The sequence below is a fragment of the Hippoglossus stenolepis genome, chromosome 18 (assembly GCF_022539355.2).
Source record: "Hippoglossus stenolepis isolate QCI-W04-F060 chromosome 18, HSTE1.2, whole genome shotgun sequence".
In the NCBI taxonomy this organism is placed as follows: Eukaryota; Metazoa; Chordata; class Actinopteri; order Pleuronectiformes; family Pleuronectidae; genus Hippoglossus; species Hippoglossus stenolepis.
The window spans coordinates 7,082,111-7,107,306 of NC_061500.1; the positions used below are offsets into that span (position 1 = coordinate 7,082,111).

The window sequence follows — 25,196 nt, forward strand, 5'->3', positions numbered from 1 at the left end:
TGAATGCTTCAGTTTTCTTGGCACAACATGACGGGACGGGGGAATTTACAAAGCAGTGAAACGGATCACGTGTGTATTTGACTTAAAGGCTTTAAAATGTAGAGGTAGTGCTGGGTGTACCGTACTCTGGTTGTGTGTGTATTCATGTAGGATCAGAGCCCATACAGTCATCTGCACTTATCCTGAGCATATTGTATGGAAATTTCTACAAGTGTGAGGAACATCCACACACACACCGTCCCGCTTGTTTAAATAAGCATGTGTTTGGGGTGACAGAAGCCTGGGTTTGTTTGCACTGTTTGTTTTCCACTTAACAACAACCGTGTGCTTTCTCCCTCAATGCTTTCCATTGGCTCCCCTGTCACTTGAGTGAGTATCCATCTTTTTCATTTCTTAATTGTTACCTCGAAACCGTAGAATCCAACGAAACAAGAAGAAACTCCTTGAAATGGCTTTGGCGTTTTGAGGGAAATAATGTTTACCAGGTAACTTAAAGGCATCGGGGTCACGGAAGAGAGTTTAAACTGTTGTTCCCAGTGCATTATGGGTAGCCAATCCTTAGAGAGAAACTTGGCCTGGATGTTGACCACATGCCTCCACTGTGAATGTCACCGTGTGCTGTTCCTTTCACCACTCTGACACTTTGCTTATAATCACAAAGCGAAATCCTCTTTCTGATAATATGGTAGAAAATGTTTTGAAATTTTAAATTGTTTATCAAATGTATTCTGTACTAACTCATGTCTTCTCTCCCTCTTTAGGTTGGCTTTCATAAAAAGTTTAAACAAATTTAAAGAGTGGGCTCCGAGGCTGGAGTCGTCCGACCATCCGGCGTCTGTGCTCACTCTAAACTTCACACACCTCTGACACCATGATGACCAGCAGTGTGTGTGTGTGTGTGTGTGTGTGTGTGTAACGTTGCACCAACAACACAAAAGAAAAATACACGTTTTCACAGTAATGAGACCAAATGCATAAGGGTTGACATTTAAAAAAAGTGGTTGGGCTGGAAAATCTTCCCTGTGCCCTTTGTCCCACAACACACACACACCACACACACACTCCACACACACACATTCCCACTTCTTAACACACCTATACCTCTGTGTGCAGATGCTAAATCAATATGACACCGTTTCCAGTTTTTTGTGTGCAGGGAAGTAGTCGTCACCCTCCTCGTCCCTTCTTGCATGAAAAATTTGTCTCAGAATTTCATGGTAGCTTAGAGAATCTTTGAAATAAAATAAAAAACACTGGGTTAAATGGTCTTAGTTGTACATCAAGTGTACGAATATGCATGTGTTTCAGCTGTATGTAGGCTTTGCAATTTGTATTTATAGATTCTAATGTATAATACTCAAATAACGTTAAGGTTTTAAGATGACTATATCGTAGATATAAGGGGAAAAAATCACTGTTTTTATTGTAACGATCTGGGTAATTTGCACAATATTTAGCGACGAGAAAGGACCCGTGTTGAACTTGACTGCGCTACGATTATTTTCGTAACTTAATATTCTCCCCCCCACCCCCTCTTTGTTAACTACTGTCGGCCAATCACTGAACCATTCACATAGATGAATAAGTCCTTTTCTGAGAGGACGCTACAGACACTTTGATTCATTGGTAATCCTGCAATACAACAGTGTTTTCTTATTTCCTCTACATCATCATCATCATCATCACTATATATCTTTATCAACTGCTGTAAAACTGTGATCTAATGTGGGGGGGGCCTGTGCAGCTCCCTCAGCAACTCCTGGTCGAAGAACAATATTAACTATATGTAAAAAGACGATCATTGTTATAAGATAAATAATAATGATTGTACATGCATTTCTGAGGGTTGTGGTTTCAGGTAAATAAAACTATAGTATTTGATTCATGTCTCTTTTGTTCTTTGTAGTTATGTGAATGATGCATCATTGCATGGTCAATATTTAGTAACAATAACAATATAACATGTAATACACAGATATTTAGAAAGGTGGATATTTTTTTGTCTGCATTTGGTTTTGACTACTTTGTATTTTAATTCTTGGAGATTTATTCATGGATGTTTAAGGGACTGTGCAATTTGCTCCAGATCCACATACGAATCTGGAGTTTAAATGTGTGGTTTAAATGTGGTTTCATGAGGGGACGGTTGGGCCTCTAGTTATTGCAGCTATATTTATTATTAAGGGTTTTTAAGTGGTGAACTTGGTTTTACCACAGGAAACAAAAAATGAACAAAAAGCCACACATGTAATAATACCCCAGTAGGTGGCAGCATTTGGCTAAATATACAGCACAACCATATGATGTAATGACACAGGTGGTTTTTAACGTATCACAGAGGAAGTAATATTGATTTTATTGATAGTTATTAGAAATATATTACTGGAAACATAAATCCTGAGAAATGGCAAATGGCGGCTTTTCAAACAAAGACTTTATTGTAGGAGTTCCAGAGATGACAAACATTTGCTTGTATAATGAAAAAAATTATAAATTAATAATCACCTATAGCTGTCTTTCAATATGTATTATTTGGTGAATGAAAAGAAAGGATAGTGAAGAAGAGCAATGATAGTAAAATAAATAATGATATGACAGCTAAAAAGTACCAAAAAAGAAAGAAAGAATGAAGTTAGTATGTTAGTGTTAGTGCATGAGCACATGAACATATATGTACATGCACAGTGTATAACACATGTTGGCTATACATGTTCAGAAGATAAAGACAAAACAGCAACAAACCAACAACCATAACCAAAGGACTGAATTATGTATTAGTATTTATTTATATACTATACTATACTATACTATACCATACTATACTATAGTTATTAATATACTGAATCCATCAGATATTCCAGTTCTGCGTTTCATTTATTTGTTATAACACTGTTCACATTTAACTTCCATACAGTTATGAATGAAGTATAGTGACTATAAAGTAGGTAACTGCCTCTGATGCATTTAGATTTTGTAGAATACATGTTCCTGTTCACCCTCTGGACACAAATGCTGTTGGATGAGACGCACAGATTACGCATGGATAAAGAAAAGACCTGAGATGTGCTCTGTCTTTTAAGAGCAGCAAAAACCTCCATTGTCTTGAATGAAGAAGTTGAGGGAAACGAATGGCTGCGGGTTCAGGTGAAGGGGTGAGTGTGTCTCTTTAACCAGCAGACTCCCTGTCATTCTGGTCCCTCCCACTCCCTCACAGCCCCTCTGGCCGGAGATGGGAGCGCACACAGCGGCACCATCACGGCCGAAGACGCTGGAGAACCACAGAAAGGGAGAAAACACAACCAGCACCACCACCACTACTACCAGTGCTGTGGAGGAACACGGGATAATGGAACAAATCGTCCCCCTCGCACCGGCTCCCTCCTCCGCGTAAAGACCCGCGACTCCGATGTTGTCGTCGCTCCGCGTTTTGCGCTTTTTTACGCGTCCTCCTTGAAGCGCTGCTGGTACAAAGGCGCCTCGGACCCGAGGAGCAGCAGCGGCAGCGCCTGGGATTCATGGACAACATGGAGTGAAGCCTCCACCTCCAGCCTCACACGGAGACAGTGAGTAAACCAGGACTGATAAAAAAACACTTTCTCCTGTTTTTCTCTCCCCCCCACCCCCCCCCTGAGATCCACATCCCCCTGGTCACAAAGACACCAGCTGTCATCGTGGCTGAGAGATTTTCTTTTTGATTATTATAATTTTTTTTACTCCTCGTCTGAAAGTGCCCTTTTTGTGGAATAATGCATGAGAAACACGAAGTTTGCTCCAGTTTTTTATTCCTGTCTCTGCGCCGCACGTTCCCAGTGGTTCCAGTGACTGACCAGCCGGTTTCTCTTGTTCAGAATGGGATGTATTGTTGCGCCCGCGCAGCCCACGACAAGTGTCAGCAATTAGACAGTGTGTTTGTGGACGGGTTTCCTCGAGGCCTGCTCTGAACACTGCCCCTGCTCTGCTGCTGGAGCTGGACATTGTTGTTGGGAAGGACACAGTGTTGGACAGGGACAATCTGCGTGTCCTTGGCATCTTCCCTCCCTCCCTCCCCTCGTGCGTGAGTCGGGGGGTCGTTCTCAGAAATAGATTGGTGGAACAATATGGTGGAACCCGTTGGATTCATGGAGGCGTGGAAAGCACAGTTCCCAGAGTCTGAGCCCCCCAAGATGGAGCTGAGGTCAGTAGGGGGCATCGAGCAGGAGCTGGAGAGGTGCAAGGCGTCCATCAGGCGTCTGGAGCAGGAGGTGAACAAGGAGCGATTCCGCATGATCTACCTGCAGACCCTCCTGGCCAAAGAGAGGAAGAGCTACGACAAGCAGCGGTGGGGCTTCAGGAAGACGCCGCTGAACGAGGGGATGGACCCCGCAGCCACACAGGGTGCAGAGTCCCAGCAGCCACACATGCAGGAGACTGGTGGGGTTGGAATAGGAGTTGGAGTTGGATGTTATGGCGGCGGTGGCGGTGGTGGTGGTGGTGGTGGCGGTGGTGGTGGTGTTGGTGGTGTTGGTGGGCCCATCATGGACAGGACTCGCTTCCAGCCTCTTGGAGATGGTACAGGCAGGACCAAACCGAGACCTCCACCTGCCAGAAAGTCAGCCTCCCACGGAGACGGACTGGAGTCAGCATTTGACGTGCCCCAGCAAGTTGAGTCGACATCCTGCGACAACCTGGACGGCCTCTCGCCATCCAAGCAGAGAGGCGGCATCTCAGTCTCTCCCCGCAGGCCCACCCTTCCACCCCCAGACAAGGATCTGCCCACTGACCCCAAGGACAAACTTGGTATGGGTCTTGGTGTGGCAGCTCTTAGATCCAACTTTGAGAGGATCAAACGGGCCAACTCTCACTCTTCAGGTGATGTAGCTAAGGGTCAGGAGAAGCAGCTACCACCGCCACCACCACCATTTTACACTAACATGGAATTCCACCATGAGAGGGGTCTGGTAAGGGTCAATGACCGTGAAGTCTCTGACAAGATCAGCTCCCTGGGCAGCCAGGCCATGCAGATGGAGCGAAAGAGATCTCTTCACTCCCTCCCAGGTAACCTGGCAACAGTAGCCGGGGAGCTCCGCGCCAGGCCTGTGTACAGAGGACGTTCCACTGAGAGCACCTGCGGCTATGACGCAGAATATGAAGATGGAGAGCCCAATCAGAGACATTCAGCGAGAGCCAATGGGGGTAAACCTCCGCCCCCGCCTTGGCAGCCCTCTGACTTCCAGGCCTACTCCAGTGTCTATGTTGGTGGGGTGATGATGGGCGAAGGTGGGGTTGGAGATGGTAGATCTGGAGGTGTCACAATGAGAGAACACGGGGGAGGAGACGACCACCTCCTGACCTGGCCACGCCGCTCCTACTCCCCAGGTAGTTTTGAAGATGTAGGTGGAGGCGGCGGCTACACGCCGGATTGCAGCTCCAACGAGAACCTGACGTCCAGTGAGGAGGACTTCTCCTCTGGCCAGTCGAGCCACGTCTCACCCAGCCCCACTACGGCCTTCCGTCGGCCCTTCAGAGAGAAGAGCCGCTCGCCATCCCAGAACTCCCAGAACTCCCAGCACTCTTTGGACAGCAGCAGCCCGCCGACACCGCAGTCCCAGAAGCGTCCTCACCGGCAGCAGGGAGGCCACGTGGTCATGTCTGAGGCCACTATTGTGAGTGTTCGCAAGACCGGTCAAATCTGGCCACCTGCTGCCCATCATGACCTCTTGCCCCACGGCAGAACATCCCACGACAACAGTTTCCATGGAGACCACCTAGGTGAGTGCTGTATCCCGTCTTTAATCTTTTGCTGAGAGCAAGTGGGCTGGAGCACAAAGGACGTTTCCGAGCCCACACAGAAAAAGGAGTGTGCCTGGTTGTGTGTGTGTAGGAAGGAAAAATTAATGAAAGCCTGAGTAGATGTTGGGACGAGCGTAATTTAGTCACGCAGGAATGATTTTGGTGTTGATTCTTTTGCATTTCCCTTTTAAAAACCACAAAAAGTCTGTGTGCATCAGTGTATGTGTGTGCGCACACATAGACGAGCAGCGCTGTGTGTCCTTTGGAAGGCCTCGCGTGGGAGACAGATGAAAGATCCTCCTCTGCTTATTCCTGGAATGTCAGTCGGGTGGGTGAACAATAAATGTGGTCAGGTCGAGTGGAAGCTGCAGGTCTAGCCTTTCTCAGACGACCCCTGTGGCTCCGAGTGTGGAATTCAAATCACAGGTGGCCGTCTTCCTGTCCGTCTCAAGTTTGACAAAGCAGAAGACGTCCGCCTGCACCTCGAGCCAAAACTATTTATTTGCTTATGTAACAGACCAGGACAAAGGAATCCCACTGTAATCTCTCCAAACAATTACCTGCACAGTCCCTAACCACTAAATTGCAGCCTTTCAGCCACCTGTAATAGAACAGCAGCGACAGTATCAGATAGATGTGTGCATACTGGAGTTTGAGACATGGTCACTGGCTGCCCTGGCTGCCAGGCTCAATCACAACAACAGTGGAGTGTGTTGTGTTCAAGAACCACATTAGGAGGGCTTAGTTTACTGTAATTCCTCAGTGAAGTTTCCATTGTTGAGGCTTTGCCAGTTCACAAGAGCTAAAACTGCACATTGCTCGGGCGGTTCAGATATTTGACATTCTTTTTTTAGACATGGAATGATGTTTACCAAGATGCGGTTTGCAGTGGTAATGCACGTTTTGGTGTGTTGTCTTTCAATGGTCTTTAGAAACACTTAAATTCAAATAATTTCTAAAGACCTACTTCTTCTCACTTTCTTTCGCGATGTTATGATATTTAACGCGTTATTACTTTTGCGTTTTAACCCCTTTTCAGCACTTTAGTCAACTGTGGTTGTCTTACACGTGCTATATAGATAAACTTTGATTTGACTTGACTTGGCTGTGGAAGTGTGTAGAAGTGTTTTAGCGGCCCTGCTATACTGTAACAGATTTGGTGCTGGCGCCCTGCTGGAGCAGACAGGCAGCGGGGTGCTGGCATCATACACCTGCTCTGGTGCCAGGATGAACTGGAAAGGAGGGAAGAGGAAGTCAGAAAGCAGAGAGGAGCAGAGAGAGAGAATTGGAGGATTAGGAGAAGGAACTCAAACATGAAAAAGGGACAGAAAGAAAAAGGGGAGCAATTGATATGTTTTCACTCCTGCCTGTGAGACATGTACCTGTAAAATGAAGTTACAGCTAACCTAAGGCCTAATTTCCTCCCTGTACTGTAGGTATTACTGTCACCATTCTGGGCAGCATTACTTTCTGCAACCTGAAACCGCTCATTGCCTAAATATCCTGAACAGCGGAGGTCTCGGTGCATCTATAATTCATTTATTTGACACGGTGGCCCTGGTGGAATCAGCTAAAATGCTTTTTCCAGACGGGACACTCTGGTCAAAGTGCAGCATCTCATCCTGTCTGGAAAACCATCTCCTCTTTGCGGTGAACGCGAAAAAGCCATCTTCCATTTTAATTACTATTCCCTTCCCTGGGAGGCAAACACCATCAGCCATCGCTAACATTTGTAGTGCTGACAACAAATAAGATTGTTCTGATGTGTGTGTGTACAGCAGCAGTGCGAGTCCCCAGGAAAAATGGCTAACTAATTCCCCAGCTGCTATGTTTAGGATTATCGCTGCACTGTCTGCTCTCTTTGTTTTAACATCTTTTCCACAACAATGAGCCCTGTGGGGAGCGAGGCGAGCCGGAAGAGCAGGGACAGAGATGGAGGATGGGGCTGGGGGGTATAGAGAGGGATGCACTTAGTGGGATAATCTGGAATTTGAGCATAGGAAGTAAAAAATTTTCGACACCCTGCAGAGCGGGTCTTGTTTTGTAGTTGGGGTTTAAGCTGAGGGCAGATGGGTGCGATGCAGACAGTGAAGGTGATGATGACGAGTTGTTGTTTTGAAGCCCAGGTGGTGTGTTGGTGGTGGTGGTGTGTGTGTGTGTGGGTGGGTGTGTGTGTGTGTGTGTGTGTGTGTGTGTGTGTGTGTGTGTGTGTGTGTGTGTGTGTGTGTGTGTGTGTGTGTGTGTGTGTGTGTGTGTGTGTGTGTGTGTGTGTGTGTGTGTGTGTGCCAGCCGGAGGAGAGACAGACGAGGGATGAGGAGCCAAGAGTGTGTTTTTGCTGGGCGATCGAGGATGATGATGATGATAATAATGGAGAGTGGGTCGGTGTTGTGCTAGGAAGAGCGAGGAGGCAGAGTGCAAGGCAGTGAGCTGTCGTTTCTCGCTTCACTGGTCAGGGATGCGGGGGCTGCGGAGAAGCACAGATGGGAAGAACTCTCCCGTTGCGTAACAGAAATGCACAGACGCACAAAGACACACACACTCACACACACACACACACACAAACACACACATGCTTGATGTTTGCTCGTATACCTGGAGGCTGCTTTACCTTCAGCAATAGTTGCAGGCGGATGAATGCTCGCGTTGTAGCTGGAGATGGGACGTTAAGGCCAGAAGGGTGCAAGAAGGAAAATGTTTCGTGCCATTTGTCGACCAGAGTCTGAAGACGCCTCTGGAGGAGTCACACCATCTCAGGTTTTCAGGATCAGATGTTTACCTTCTGAGATTATCAGGCCTTTTGTGACTGCGACAGAAGTACAGAATGACAAAATGAATGAAAGACTCAAATAAAGATGCCTCCAGTGACTTCAGTGGGAAAGGGGAGCCGCTCGGTGAGTTAAATCGAAACAGGTTTTGTAGGCGAGAAAACCTTCAGCTGCCAACTTCCCGCTTTTGATGTGGATTGAAGAAACACGAGCGCGGCGATGTTACGTCAAGTATTTGATCATACGCGCCGAGACGACTGACAAGTCTGTTTCACGTCGCCTCCTCGTCTTTCCTGCAAGTAAACCTCTGAATTTGTGTAGAACATGGAAATTGATTCTTTTTAAAGAAGGGCAAAAGTTCACAGAGAATAAAACTCATCCTCTGAAGCTCATAGCGATGTTAACAGAACTGCCCCGTGGCCACACACACACTTTACCTGCTGAGAGTTTGAGTTGAGATCAGTCAGCTGAAGAAAGGCGGCTTTCACTACCTTCTGAATGGAATTGGGTGGCAACCGAAAATGCCAAGTCTCTCCGTAACGCTGTTTCCATTGATTCATGTGAAGAGAAAACTGGTGAATACCTGTGGGTTTGTGTCTCAGAGGGCAGGGATGCCAGAGCAGGACAGGCCCGGGAAAGCTTCAATGGTTTTATTGTCCAAGACCTCCTCCTCCTTCAGCTGGGTCCCGTCAGCAGCTCTAATTTTAGACAAGTACAAACTCCGTCACTCTCCGTCTGGGGTTATTTATCTCTTCTTTTTTATAAATGAAGGATGTTTGAGTTTTAAAATATCATATAAATGCAGAATAGCTTTATTATCTCATTAGTAGTGTGGGTATTAAAAAGACATAGTCATAGTTAGCCATGATTTCAACGGCATTTGACTTTATTTGAATTTATTTTTACTACCTGAGCCAGTTGCACCAGCTGTTTATACGTTCACACTACGATACACTGAACTCTAATGGCTTTTACCTCGCAAAAAAAATTAGGAATTGGTTGATACCAAGTAGGCTATACACCTATATGCTAAGTGTAATCGCTAGCTAATGGAGCCAACTGGATAACGTTAGCTAACATTAGCTTGCTAATATAAACCCTTTACAACATTAAACATTATACTTATATTTAGGAAGCTCGATTTAGTAAACATATTTTTCAAGTTCTGAGAAATGTAATTAATCACTGGTTTGAAACTTTGGGGCATGTGGGGACTCCTAAACGAGTCCCAGAACTTGGATCTAGATTATTATATAGCCCATCTGGCCTGAGAATGCCTCAGGATCCCAGGAGAAGCTGGGAAATGTTGCTATGGAGAGGGATGTCTGGAATACCCTGCTTAGCCTGCTGTCGCCATGACGGCAGAAGAAGGTAGGTGGACGGCTGGACTAGTTTGAAAATAGCTAATTGTAGCTAAAACCTTTTGGATGAGGGACTTTATTTCACACATCCTTAGTGATGGAACCTGCCTCATATTGAAATACGTTGTTGAAACAATGGTTATATGCAACTTAAAAGTCTAAAAAACAACATTTCTTTCAACTATATTCAGCACACTTTTAACCTGTGTCTTTTGCCCTGAAAAAATGCAAATCAAAGCATGCTGGGAGGGCATGTGTCACTGTATGAATTATAGCATGTGTCGGATAAGACAAAAAAATAGTCACTGTGAAAAGGGCTCGGTTCCCCTGAGGGAGGATTGCAGATCAAATCTGATGATGATGATGATATCACTGTGTGTTTTTCTCAATATATTTGTAGCCACGAAGGAAATCATCATCATTGAGTGTTTGTTAGTGGAGGTGACGGTCTGTACCAGGCTGAGTTTGTGTATGTCTTCTTTCCCTCTGAGCCCTGTGTGTCGTGTCCCTTGCCTTGAGTGATTCAGCGTGTATTTCCATGTGTGTTCATTTGTGCAGAGGATGAAGAGGAAGGATGGGTACAGCCCACGAGACACTGACACACATTTTGTCGTTGGTACCTCTGGCCACATGTTTTACAGTCGTTCGGTGTGGCACAATGACCCCATTTTCACACTGAGGGAGAGCGGGGGTTGTGTAGCTGTAGCTCTTTTAAAAAGGCTCCTTCACACTGCGCTGTTCGAGTGAGTTTGGCGGTGAAAGCCTGGGTTACCTCAGCCGGCACACAGGAGCTGCAGGCTCACAATCAGGCTGCGAGTGGTGGAGAGGAGAGAAGGGGGATAAGAAGAAGGGGTAAAAGGAGGAGAGGGGGGTTGTGTCTGCCTTTTTCTTGCCAGCTGGGCGCTCGGCTCGGCCTTTCACTGGGCCGGTGTAACCTGCTCGGACCAATGACAAAACGATCCCTTTGCTCCTGGGATCAGTTATGGAGGAAGAAAAAGTTCCTGTGAGAATGTGAAAAGCCTCTTTACTAATTTAGTAGTTGAGCTATTTTCATTATATACACTCTATAATATATAACATCTCTAGTATGCAGGGGTTGGTCTTGAACATTCATAGTTCATGCTGTCCTTTAGTAGTTACTTGACTTTGTATAGTTGACCATAGTAGTTGGCTTAGGTATAACAGTATAAACTATATAAAATGCTACTTGAATTGATAACATCTATACACCAGGTCCAAATAGTCTCTATGCAACCCTAGAATAGTACTTAGTAGAGCACAAGGCCCATCAGTCTCCTTATGAAACCACATTTAAATTCACTACATCTGTATTTTTTATTTGGCAAGATGAGGCACTTATTTTATTATTACGATTTTCAGAGCATCTCTGTGGTCACGTTGCTTCCCTTGTTTCTGCAGTAGAGGTCCAACCTCTCACAACCTGCTGGTGTGGCAGCCCCAGAACCTCAAACTGTCTCTCTTTCTTTGGGTTTAAAGACAGGAAGTGATTATGTTGCGTCCACTGGCCATTAGTTTGAGGCCTGGGGAGACTTTTGGACACCGGGTGAATGGAAGCAGATTGGAGGATCATTACTGGACCTTGCAGACAGACATGTAAACACAAATGCACATAAACACTCACGGCCCTCCTAAGGGTAATTTTACTCTTCCCTGCTTCTGTTTATTTCTTCTCCTTTTTTTGTGTGTGTGCTTGTATGTTTCCTCTGCCAAGCACCCAGCCACAATCTTTCCTCTGGTGACCAAGTGCTCTTGTTAAAATAAAACGACAAAAAATAAAAAGTGATGGAAAAATCCCTTACATAAATTCTGGTGACTTGTTTCTCCCCGCTGCTGTAACTTTGAAGAGCGGCCATCTTGGCTCTGTGCAGCACGGCGCTCTGAGTTCACCCTCTGGATTGGCCGCAGTGCACGGAAACTGTGCTAGTTAGCGTCCACAGCTAACCGCTCACCGCAGGCCTTTTGCCCTGCAGTGTAAGTGCTTGCTGCTGTGTGTTCTCTGGTTTTCTACGTGTTCTAGGTTAGCTGCTGGGGTCGTTAATCACAGCCAGCTCTCCAAGGGACTGGGTTAAAGTCAGGGGGTGGGGTGGGGGGTGGAAAGAAAGACCTGGTTTCTGGTTAAGACCACAAGGAAATATGGCGTCTGTGATGATTAATGTCAGCATGACACCACACGGCACTTGGGGCTGTGCAGAGCTGCATTCTGCTTTATTTGTCAAGATTCACTGACGCGTGTCTGCACATTAAAGGGTCACCACCTATTTTACATGTCATTTTACTATATTCACAGGAAGCCGTACGCAGCCTGAACAGTTGTATGGTGTCTGTCAAGGCTAAGGAAATAAGTCAGGTGGGTTTTAACAGAAAGCCCTTGTTACAAAGATCTGAACATTAACCAGGTCAGACAGTGCATCGTGGGAAGTGTAGGATCCAGTGGTTTTACATCTTTTGACTCGTTAGCCCCTCAAATTTATACATGTGCAATAATTGAGTGCTCGTTTATGACCAAAATAACATAAACGATAAAACATAAAATATGACGTATTGCTGAAGTCTAGAGATGTTCAGATGCCATTTTACCTCTCAGATACTGTTCATGTCATTTCTCGGGGAAAAGAAAACTGCAGTTATATCTGGGTGAAGCTAATTTACTTTAAAGACGTGGTATCGGATCGGTACATAGGTTTACATTCTCGCCAATGCCCGACCCGGCATTTTCTGTAGTATTGGTGGAAACTTACGATGCCGGTATTAGAACATCGCTAATTCAATTCTTGAACATGCAGAGAATAAACATTACAAATTCACTGATATCCTAGTGAAAGCAAACAAGACTCTGGGCTGCAGTTAAGATTCAGGAAGCTCAGCTAATAATTCGATTTCCAACATTCCCTCTTAACTATTACCGTGAACTTGTAGGCTTGTGGCATAAACGTATAATTGAAAGCCTGGTGATATTTTTTTCTGGATTAAAAGGCATCACAAACCTGTCTAGTCATGCAAACATCAACAAGCCTTAATCTCCCCTCTTTCGTCTGGGAATTAAAAGCTGGCCAACAATCAGATTACCATTAGTATTTTTTTATTTTTTTCTCCCCCTCATGTAGCACAGCTCACATCCGACTGCACTCATTACTGCACTAATGCATGATGTCCTATATATTACACATTAGGATTATCATCACTCACGAACCAGCGCTGTCATGTATGCATGTTCCACAGCGCGTGTGCCCATGTGAGGCTGAAAAAACAAAGGGTTGATTGGACGAGATTAGCTTTGATTGCACTAAATTGAGCAGATAAAAAAACAGGAAAATAAACATACAAATGCAGCTTTTTGATTTCTCTTCTCTAAAGTTCTTCTCTTTCACTTCATTCCTCCTCTTTTATCCCTCTCATCTCACTTCCTCCTATTTTCTTTCTTTCTCCGTCTTCTCCTTCTCCATTCAACTGCCCCATTCTTCCAGCTGCTTCCAGTTTCCTTTGCTTGCAGCCAATTAGAAGTCTTCACCTTTCCCTCTTTGTTTCCGCGGGTTTCCCTCCAAGCGAGGGGAAGAGATCAAAGTCCCAGCCCCCTTCCTCAAGCAGCCTCTCTCTCTCTGTAATTGTCCAATAGGGGTTTGACCGACGAAGGCCTATAAAACAACACAATCGATGCCAAATGTCTCCTTGTTACAGAACAGTATAGAGCAGGTGCAGACTCGGCCGATTCTCCGAGAGTCTCTCCCATCTTTTTTGTTTGCGCTCTCTCTCCCTCCAGCTATTCCTGAATGTCCGCATGCCTGTATTTCCTTCTCCTGTCCGTCCATATGTTCGGCCTGCGCAGATGTAGTGTTTGTGTGCGAGGACACGGACTGTTAAAAGCTTATAATTCTTCGGAAAATTGGTTTAGTTGACTTTAATGGAGTTAACCTCGGCTTACTGTCAGTGCGGAGGATTCCGGCTCACTAGGGGTTAAGCTGTACGTAGGAGGTAGTGTTATTCTCTGTCCTTGACTTCATGAATGTCCTTGAAATCCTGTCTTCGAGCTTATGTTGCAACGCTAAATGCTAAATGGACTGAATTTATATAGGGTGTTATCTTATGTATTACTCGGAGGGATTTACAGTACAAGCTACATTTACCCATTCGCATGCCCACACAATCAGGGGCCATTTCGGGGTTCAATCTGAACTGGAGGAGCCGGGGATCAAACCACCAACCTTCTGGTTAGTGGACGACCCGTGCTACCTCCTGCCCAGCGCAAATAATCTTGTTCAAATCCCACGAAATGAACTGAATTCTAAAGAGTGAGATATCAAGAGGCAAAATTCTGAGAAATATAATCAAACGATTATTATGTTATATGCAATAATGTTGATTAAAAGTTGTTTAGGAGATTTATTTGGTCATAAATGTTAATAAAATTTCAAATTTGCATCCCCTGGATGTTTACTGGCTTCTAAAAGGAAACCAGAGCTTTGTTGTGTGTCCATTCAACCCCAGTTGGCCATAGATTACAGACTAATACTCAATAAATGATGATGATGATGATCAAACATTTCCTCATTTAATACTTGTAATATCCAGTGTGGCTACTTCCTCTTATTATTTTATTTTTGTGCCCTACAGGGACACACTGCCTCCTCTGGGCTCATATACAGTCTGTGGGCTAATCAAATCTCTCTCTCTTTCTCTCTATCTGATATTGTGTGTGTGTGTGTGTGTGTGTGTGTGTGTGTGTGTGTGTGTGTGTGTGTGTGTGTGTGTGTGTGTGTGTGTGTGTGTGTGTGTGTCACCTTCCTTCCTTCAGGCTCTTTGTTATTGGACTGTGTCTGCACTGGGCAGCAGGGATAGGTTTCTCAATAAATGGCAGTTAGTTGTTAAGGGCTGCGCAGGCTATTAAAGGTAGAGGTGTGTGTGTGTACAGTATCTAGTAGTGTAGATAATATAACTAGTGAGCCGCTGAATGAGGAAGCTATGCTGTAAGAGAAACACACGCTCAAACTGGCTGCAGTCTGGAGTGGAAGAGAAAGAAAAGCTCTCGCGTTGTGATCCCATTGGTTTTGACGAAGAGCGGAATCTGTAGAATTTGTTACACGTCACCAGATGTAAAGAGAAGTTTGATTTCCATTATGCTTCTCTCTCCGGCTCGGGCTCCTTTTTATTGTCTGTTATTTGTTGAGCCGCTTGTTGCAGAGGGACTGGATAACTGTAGGCTCCTGGGGAATATCAGATTTCATGTTGCGATGGGCCTCCCCTCCCCTTCCTCCTCTCTCCTCTCCCTGCATGCCCTTCGGTAACATCCCTCCTTCTGTGATATGTCTTTTATGTCACTTAATATCCTTTTCTCTATCCCCCTGACCATTTCTCTCTCTCTCTCCCTCTGTCTCTTCTTGCCTCTTTCACTCAGCAGTGTTCAGCCTGGAGCGCACTGTACAATATAAAGGCTGATTTTAAGCCCAATTTGGCCATGACAACTGATTTTCAAGTTCATGGAGAGACGACACTTGTCTGGCAGAAAATATCAGACACATCACATCGGATGGTCTCTCTCTCTCTCTCTCTCTCTCTCTCTCTCTCTCCGTTATCTCCAGGATTTTAATTTGCTGCCTCTCAGCTCAGGCACAATCACGATTAGTGAAACGTGGATGTGAGGGATGTGAATGGGAATTCAGCAATCTGCAAAAATCTGTCATTTAAACGTGAGATGCTGGGGCCTTTTCACGCTCAGTCGGAATTTTTAAAAGCCTTTTGTCTGCAGCCGCATTGTCCCGCGCTGTCTTTCTGTTTCAGTCCATTGTTAGCCCTCTTTTCTTCTGACAGGCGGCAGAATCCAAGCCAGCAGCTCTTGGCCTGATTCTCCTCCTACGTACCTTCCCGGGAGCAAAAAACGGAGACGAGAATTTTTAACTGTCATTGCTTTTTCCAGCTCAACCTGTAGCCTCTAGCCAAGCGCTTAAAACACACATTTCTTTTTAAGCGGAAAAATAATTTGCACAACTCTTACATGTAGCGGAGGCTCACTAGGCTTAACAACCACTTCCAGAGTTATGCGGTTTTCTGGTTAGTCCTGAAATCTCTAAGTCTTCTTTGGAAACCTTGTGCAAACAGCCCTGACTGCAAGATAACAAAGCTATACTGAAGGCGTGTGGTGTTTGCTGTGGGCTGATGTGAGCACATGTTTGTGTTATTAGCACATAAAAAAATAAGACCAGGAGCGCTACAAATGAACATTAAACACTCAGCACAACAAAGTCTCCAGCTGACTTTATTCAATATGTTTCTCTGTGTAAAAGAAAGAGAGATGAAGCTGTTTGTGAATGTAGGAGGGAGAGAATATGAAGTGATTCCACATGTGCTTCTTTTGTGGTGGGATTTCCTTCCTCTGTGGTGTCCACATGGTCCAAATAGTCATATCTACCTACGATCTGCCTACTAATTCCACAAATGTCTGTCTTTCTGTGGCTTGAATACCTTGCACCCGGGGAAGGGCCGTGTTGAATTTGGTGCCATTTCGAAATGTGATAATGATATAAACAGGTAAACAGCATCTTGCAGTCAGTGGGGGGCGGGGCAGCCTGTAGTCCCAGTTAAACCTGTCTTCTTCTACGTCCTCAGATAAACTTCAGCAGCAACTGGTGCATTCAGAGCGATGACAACTGATTCTCCGGTTCTGGGTTCTGTGTACTGTGTCGACCTTCTCTTAACTTTGAATAAACAGGTGAACAGCCCTTTGTGCAGCAGCGGTGATGCAGCCTCAGGCATCGATTGACCGAGCCCTGCAGCCGACCTTTACCCGCTGTGGCTCAATTACTGCACGTCACTTTTCCAGTTTCAGACAGAAAGCTACAGCCACTGGTTTAAAGAAGCTGTTTATCTGTTATCTCCCTCTTCCTCTCATTCTTTGTCAGCTCTTTTCTCTTTCTCTCGCTCTGTTTTCTTTCTCCAGTGTTCCAGTTCGACATTTCTGCCCGTGTCACTGTCGCTGCAGCTCTCTCTCTCTCTCTCTCTCTCTCTCATTTGGCCCACTTTACAGACCTATAAATGGCAGAGCACGCTCAGAGCAAAGTGGCAGCGATTGGCTGGAAGTGACAACCCAAGAAGTACTTTCTCTTGTCACATCTGCGAGGAGGACGCACAGTAGCTTGCGGTGTTGAATTTTGCTGCGTGAAGCCTTGTGAAGATTTTAGACATTAAATTCCAAACTCCAGCCTCATTTCTTACACACACACGTTTGAATAATGTCGACATTTCCCTAATTACCTCTAAATACTGAGCGTCTCTGTTGTACACCACTTCTCCAGCTCTGCCTCTCCTACACGAACACACAGAAAATGCAAATACGGATATTTATGAGTAAACTTAGCATCTCATACACACGCGGAACTGAATATGTACCCACTAATTGACTGTTGAATTTAGATAAAAGGACACGTTTGCCCGCTTTGCCTACACCACTCTGCCCCCCCGTCTAATCCCTGTCTCTGTCATCCATTATTGATGCTGCAGCCCACTTGTTGCAAAACTGGAGCCTGACTGTCGTGACACGGGGCGTCATATTCCCCCACTCAAATGCACACACTCACACAAACATGCACATGAGGGTACGCACAGTTTCCCCATGTGATGTGTAAACCAATATCGGTATAGACTGACGGTATCATGGAGGCGTGTGTAGTAAGCTGAGAGATGCTGACTTCCTCCCCCAGTGGTGCTCAGCAGGATGATCTTAACATGTGCAGGGCTGCAAGTTGTGATTATCATCATCACTTCATCTGTGTATTTTTCATTCAATCTATACAACGTTAAACAGGGCAAATATCTAAATCATTCAGTTGACTAATGAACAAACTCTATGTGCACATTACCATGCATAAACCCAGAGATTGTCTGGATTTTACACTCAGTAAATCCTCTAACTTTTACTCTGAGTGTCGTCATGTCACACACACGAGGAAATATTCACCGATAGATCTGCTGATGATACATCGTCTGAGTTGATAAATGTATCAGTCTTACTTCTGAGTATCTATGATCCATTTTTAAAAACGTTCCTTCTTCTCCGCTGCACTTCCAACCGCAGCTCTTTACAGATTTAAAATCAAGAAATGATGAATAATGAATTCAAGTTTATTTAAATTGGAGTAAAGTCAAGAGTTCTGATGTCAAAAATCCTGCAACACAATGTTCCAGTATCTATATGGAATCTCACTCTGTTCGTACAGGAGCAGCTTCTCGTGTGCACAGGTTATGAAATGGGATGTTTACCATGCAAACACTGGATCCTGTTCCTCCACATGGTGACACAAGGATTTGTCATTTGCTTCCAAAGAGCAAGAAAATCTGCATGTGAGCTGTGACTCTAAACACTGCAGTGCTAAGCCCATGCTGCAACTTTCATGAGTCACATAATCTCAAATATGTGAAACCCAGGTCTGACTAATTGTGTGACTTTCACATCACTATATATATATGTGCTATATTTAAATCTCTGACAGTGTTGAGAATTACCATTTACTATCCTACATTATTTGGTATTAGATTTCATGCAGAGACTGTTTGAACTCCAAACTGCAAATAGTCTTATGTGGAACAACTCCGCTCGTGAGAGTCTCGTACAAGCAGATGATGACCAGTATTCACAGCAGTGTAAACAACACTACAGTGGGTCGGGCTATAGGCTCAGTCACATGGCTCCGTCTGTCACATGTAATTTAGGTTAGTCACTTATCATGTGGAATAGAAGCAAATATATAATTGACTATAAGCCTGAATAAATCTGTTTTGTACATTTTGCCGCCGCACAGACGGCCAATCCTGCTTTTGTAGCGTAACAAATCTCAATTAACTCTCAGGTTTTATTTTCTGATTAGATTTAATTGTGAGTGGAGAGGGGTTTTTTCATCTCGTCTTTTTTTCATTGGAGGATGGTTTCGAATCCAATGTTTTCACCGATTACAGGCACGTGCAGTGTATAAATTCAAGTAGATAGTCCACCCAAAGTAAACAAACTCAACCCGATCCTGAACATAATTTCAAAATGTTTGTCCGAACCCGGCTCAACTCCGGTATCCACCCTCTACCACATTGAGATGTTGATTTAATGATACTGATTAAACATCTTGAAATGAAACAACAACGTGTGACCTGACGTCTGAAGAGAGCAGCGCGGTCTCTATTTAAATAATCCTCCGAGGGATGAAGAGCAGCTGCAGTGCTACGACTCATGATTGACACAGTGTCGTCCCCGCCCCTCTCTCTGCAGAGGATTGGACGATGGCCAGAGGACAAGGTGTCTCAAGGAATCCCTGTGTGTCACCAGAGACGGCGTAACACACACTCACACACAAACGCCACAGAAAACATCACACCCAGCACTATTTACTCGACACACACTTCCCCCTGCTTCAGGCCTTGTCATTGGATCTTGCTGTTAATGCAGAGAAAGAGAAAACTGCTCTTTACTTGTTCCCTACCAGTGCAAACTCAGTGTCAACAATAGATTTGCCCCGACATCAGTGGAGATGCTGTTTTTGCTGTTTGAAAGCTGCTTCTCTCATTCTGCTCTGTGTTATAGGCCACAGAGGGACGCCACTCCCTGCTGTTAATGTTGGTTCATATGTTGGCAGAAATGTGTTGTTGTGTTTCCTATGTGTGTGTGTGGTTTTGCTAGCCTTTCCTTGAGGGTGTGAACAGAGAAGCATCTATACGGGGACCTGCGGTGCCCACAGTCTGCTCCGCGGCAGACGAGAGTGAAATGATTTCATTATTCAGAGATATTCATAAATCTATTGATTACTTAAGTGGATCCATGATGAGGTCGCCCCATCAGAAGAGCTCCATAAATCTTTGAGCAGAAGATGGCTGAATCCCCCTGAGGGATATCCTGATGCTGCAGTGAGGCAGCCATGTTTGCGGTGGCGACTGAGACGAGGTGCTTTTTGCCTTGTGGACGTCCTCCCTCACTGCTCCAGTGTTGCAGCTCTGCAACGAAACAAAGCCAAGCAAGTAACTGGTGATAATCAGCACCAGAGCCTGAAAGAAATAGATTTGTGTTGGCCAATGCTGATACAGACATTAGGGAGTAAAGAATATATATCAGCAGATAAATATAAAATGGCAACAAAAAACAAGATGTCATCATCCAGCTACGGAGAGGAGGCCTCCACCGAACCAAGCAGATGTCTCGACCCTGTGAGAACTCGTAGTGGGAAACTGCCAGTGTTTTTACACATACATAATTGGCTGTAATAAATTGAATTATCCTGCCAGGTTAGAAATGGCTTCAGTGAAAAAACACAACGCACGCTCACAGAGTCAGATTCACCTCTGGCAGGCGCATCGTGGCATCTTCACAGCCTCAGTTCTTCCACTGAGGGGAACAGATGTGTTTTTTTTATTGAAGTGTGTGTGTGTGTATTTGGGTGAGAACTCAAGTGAGAGTTTTTAAGTGCGCGCATGTTTCAGAATCTGTCCAAAAGCTGCATGCAGCTGGGTGGCTGCTGAAAATCACAGAGGTGTCTCCCTGTCTCTCTCTCCGTGTGAAAACTGGAGCCTTGTGACTGATAATTATACAACTTGACGCGGTTACGCTCTTAAAAGTCCGGGACACAGTGCGGCCTCTTGTCTTTCCTGGAGACCCAAATAAGTCACAGTCAGAAGGAAGTTAGCGTCTTCAGCTGCTGTGATGTGATGACGCTGCAACGTGTTACGAGAGGGATTTAAATCAAATCCTTCACATGCGGTTGGATTGCTGAAAATAGCGCTCCAGAGCTTTAGCGAGATGTAGACGACTGTTCAGCCTCCACCCACACCTCCCTCAACCCCAACAGGGATGAGTGGAAAAATGAATAAATTAGACTTTAAACGCATTCTTCGGAAACATAAACACAAAGTTTGAGGCGACTGACGTTTCCAACACGCACCTCCTGCCATGACGCTGCACTGCCAGCCACTGCCACACAAAAACTGGTCCTGTGTTCCCAGCTAATTTCCCCAGAAACCTTCCTCATGATTTCATAAAAATTGTCTGGTGTTCAGCTGTAAATTACCAGCACATTTCGTGGAGAGGATGACGCAGTTTGGTTTCAGCCCAGAAAGGCCTTTGTTGAAGATTTGATTAAGTGACAGGGCAAATATCAGCAAATTTTGTTAAGGAAATCATGAGTCTTCAGAAAATTGGCTGGAAAATAAGGGACCTACAGAAAACAGAATTTTTGAAATTAGACAAGAGATGCTTAACAATTAGGGCAAAGACACAGGGTTCAAACTTGGAAATGTTTCTTTCAGTTGAAAGGTTCATTCAGGATTAAATGAAAAGCTAGAATGAAAGAATTAATAGAAATGCAACAATTAGCACTTTAAACATCAGTGTGATTTAAAAACTACCTAAAATGACAGAAACCATCTCTTAGAAAAAATGATTTAACACGTACTATGACTTTTTACTTTGGTTTATCCTTATATAAAGTCTATCCTTCATTGTACTGTGACACTTCCAGTTCCAACATGTTGCTGCTGTAACTGCACTGTTGACAAATGATGGCGTTCAGTGTTTTTCATCAAAAATTACAACCCCTCCGCCGTGAGGCTGTTCTCAGAGAAGTCCATAAAATACAGTGTGGACATTTATAGTGGCGAGGTCAGGTCCACCTCTGTGTGTGTGTGTCTGTGTGTGTGTGTCTGTGTGTGTGTGAAAGGGTGCAAGTCAGGGGCAGAGAATGCTTCTTGTTAGATGTGATTAGCATCCATCGACCCCCCCCAGTCAATGCTGTTTGTCCTGCTGTCGGTCGGCCTTGTCAGTCAGTCTGATCAAAGGCCCGTTAAAGAAAAGCAGTCATTGTGGATTGATTGTCAGTTGTATGTGGAAGAAAAAGTCAAAATGATACACACACACACACACACACACACACACGCATGTCCACACAGACACACAAAACCTGCTGGAAACCACCGTGATGCCTCTGACGTGTTGAGAGTAAGTGCAAATCAGCCCGGCTCCGTCTTGGCTCGAGTTCGAAAACTGAAGTGGCGTGTTTCCAGAAATACTGCGGGAGAATTACATCCCTCCTCTGTCGGCTGGAGCGTTGATCACAGTTACTAAATCGCTGCTTCCCGAGACTGTGCCTGTGTGTGTTAGAGGCTGCGAGATGATTTGTGGGAGACGTCTTCGCAGCCCGTCTGAGAAATGCTCTGTGATATAAAAAAAAATTGGCCTGAAGCGTATTCGAATAGTTGCAGCTGAGATTATGTTTTATGTCACGTTAAAGTACTGTACTGTTTTTTTTATTTGGCTGAAAGACCAATTTAAAAAGCACCGTCACTTGGAACAGACAATAGTATATGGCCATTTTTTTCCAGTTGCTTCCTCTGCCTCCTACCTGGAAGCTTCTCTGTGCTTTTTCTTTATATTTCTCTGTCACTGTGCTTTTAAATTCATGTCCCAGTTGAGGCTCTTATGTAAGTGAATTAGCTGGCGATGTAGCGTTTCATTTTTCATGTGCTGAGTCGGTGATCACAGACGAGCTGGCTTATGTCTCCTCTCTCCGGCGGAGCAGAAAGATTTCAGCATCAAGTTAAATGCGGCCGATCCTGCCGCGAATCTGCAAACTTTATTTCCGTTTGTCTCTTGCTCCCCATTGGGTCTAAATCTATTTATAAAGATAAAGATGGATGTTTGTGGTCATTTTTCAGGGGAACTGCTTTCAGCTCACGCACGGAAGACCGGACATTTTCCTGAAATTTCCCAGAGGGGCTGTGTGTGAGAACGCAAATGACCGAGTCAGTGGCTGAGTGAGCCCATGTGTGTGTGTGTGTTGATGACGTCTCCAACATGTGACGGATGCGAAACTGGAAGAATATAAATATCTTGGGGCATAAAAAGAGGAGCCATACACGTAGAAGACTTGTATCAACTTGGAAAGACAAAGAGATTCAAGAGCTTTTGGCGATAAACGCTGGTAAACAAAAACACGTGATTTCCGCAGCAGAATTTATACGCCATGTCCCGCCTCCTGCTGCTCTATCTAGATACCACCCCTCGCCTGGATTTTCTATCTGAACACAGCTTCACACACACTTAACTTCGCGTTTTCCTCCTTTCTTAATGCTCTACATTCTATTACATCTTCATTCTATACGGTAAAGGTCTATACTTAGCTGTGAGTGAAGAGTTATTTTGTCATGCTATCATTGAACTAGGCTAATTCACACAAACTGTGATTCATTCAGAAGAGTGTGTGCGCGTTCGTTAATGCACGGGACATAATAAGACATGTTAGAGGTTTTGCAGAAGGTCTGAAGGACAAGACCATTTAAGTAGCACTTCTAAGAATTACACTTCTGGAACATATCAATCCATCAGAGTAAAAGCTTTAGAGGTTAAAGTGAATATAATCGTGGCCACATCCAGGTTAAAGTGTTTTCATATTCAGGTGGATAGATGGGTATTGACGCTGGGCCACTTTCTGTTGCCATTTTCGTTCCGAGGCCAGACCTATGGGGAGAAAGAGTGCCAGTAAAAATCCATTATCTCTCCAAAAAGAAAAGTGCCATCTCACTGCTTAGACTTATTTTTAACTGACTCAGACGTTGGAAGCAGGGTGAAATGTGAGTGGAGATGATGAGCAGAAATTATTCAAGGCATCTGTGGTGAGAAAAGATTTTTTAAAGTAAAATATGACTGAAACAAACTCTGATTTAAAAAAAATAAATGCTGACCAGGTTTTCAGTATTACACAATGTGTATAACAATGTGTATAATGGCAATAAAAGCAAATTAACTGTGAAGGAAACATTGACTTTATATTATCACCTTGTAAATTGGCTCAGTGAAGCTATTAGCAAACAGTTAAGTGTTTCAAGTCCAATATTTGTTGTCTTTTTAGTCTATATTTCAGGCTTCACAAGAGCAAGATGGCTGTGTTCATATCTATATCTATATTCATTCATCAGACCTGTTCCAGACAAGGGAAGGTAGACAACCTAGTAATTGTCAAGAAGTAGATCCCTATGCCTAAGTCTACTTTCTGTCTTTTGTTTTGTTTGGACTCAGGGAAAGTGTCTGAAATATATTTGTAAATCTTTATGAGTCTGCCGCTGCAATACAGTGGTGAGTGCAAAGTTAGCATGACCCATAACCAGAGGAGCCACAGTTATGAGAATAACACCCAGACTGACAAATACCACATGGACACTTTGCCACTGCTTCGGTCAATCTCAATTTATTTTCTTAAGTGCCCTGCGGAGTCATCACTCTGTTTAATTAGTGAACCGCAAGCATTTATTTTAATGTCTCCGCTTTCAGATGGTTTTAAAGTGAAAAGCAGATTTGGTGCGGCAAATAGCAATATGCAAGCATGACATCATTCTGAGGATTTAATGACTTTCATAGAAGTAACGTCTTCTGTCTTCTGAAGAAAGCTAACGACTCTAGAGTCTGGCCAGTGATGGAGCATTAATGTGGATATTTTTATACGGCTGTTTATTTGTGGTGGAGGCTGGATGACAGCAGAGATGCTACTGCTGCATCTTTGAAGGCAGCGCTGCTATATTATATATATATATATATAGTTATATATATATTGACACTGATGTCCCAGTCGCTCCGTTTGTCGGCACAAAGCTTATTCATGGATGTTGGGCTGGAACATGTGAGCGAGGGGACGTTGGGATGTTACATATTAACGTGTGTGTGCGCATGACTTCATCTGTGTTCACTGGAATTAGAAGAAGTCTATTTTCAATATGTGTCATTCCAAGGCGTGGAACATCAGCTGACACAAAGGAAAAGAGGGCAAAGCCGACTTTTAAATAAACTCATCGGTTGAGTAATGAAGAAATGGCCATAAAATGCTCGCAGCCATACGAGCGACGGCCACTAGAACAAGTGCTCTAGAGTATTTTCAGGCTGGGACACACAACAAGAGCAGAGTTAATTTTTCTCTGGAGGCAAAGTCCTTTTCAAGCATATGTGAGGCATGTGCCCTTTTGGTGATTCACATGAAACAAGCCTGGGTCCCATATGGCTGTTAAAGACAATCTGGATAATGCAGGTACTAATTTGGGTCTTAGTCACATCTGTTGGAGAGCAGCGGCGGCTCTTTTCATATTGCTCTTGATAGTTAGCTACACTCTGACGTGCGCCCTTCAAAGTGCTGTTGTATGTGGGTTCAAGAGAACTTAAGTGTCCTCGTCTCAGAGAGAGAAATTGCAGCTGCATATTTACCTAATCTTTATCTAAACCCTGCCTCCTCTATGTTAGCAGATGGGACATGGGCCAAGCTGAAAAGCCGAACCTTC

The 25,196-nt window shown here is 44.4% G+C and overlaps 1 protein-coding gene across 2 annotated transcripts in view; it reads left to right on the forward strand.

Annotated features, from left to right (window-relative positions):
• The first annotated feature begins 3,214 nt into the window (after positions 1-3,214).
• Positions 3,215-25,196, forward strand: part of bcr (BCR activator of RhoGEF and GTPase) — an 81,006-nt gene continuing 59,024 nt past the window's right edge. For both annotated transcript variants that reach the window (XM_035184248.2, XM_047344462.1), the window contains exon 1: positions 3,215-5,748. In XM_035184248.2, coding sequence (XP_035040139.2) covers positions 4,098-5,748 — 1,651 coding nt within the window. In that variant the 5' untranslated portion in view covers positions 3,215-4,097. The remainder of the gene's footprint in view (positions 5,749-25,196) is intronic.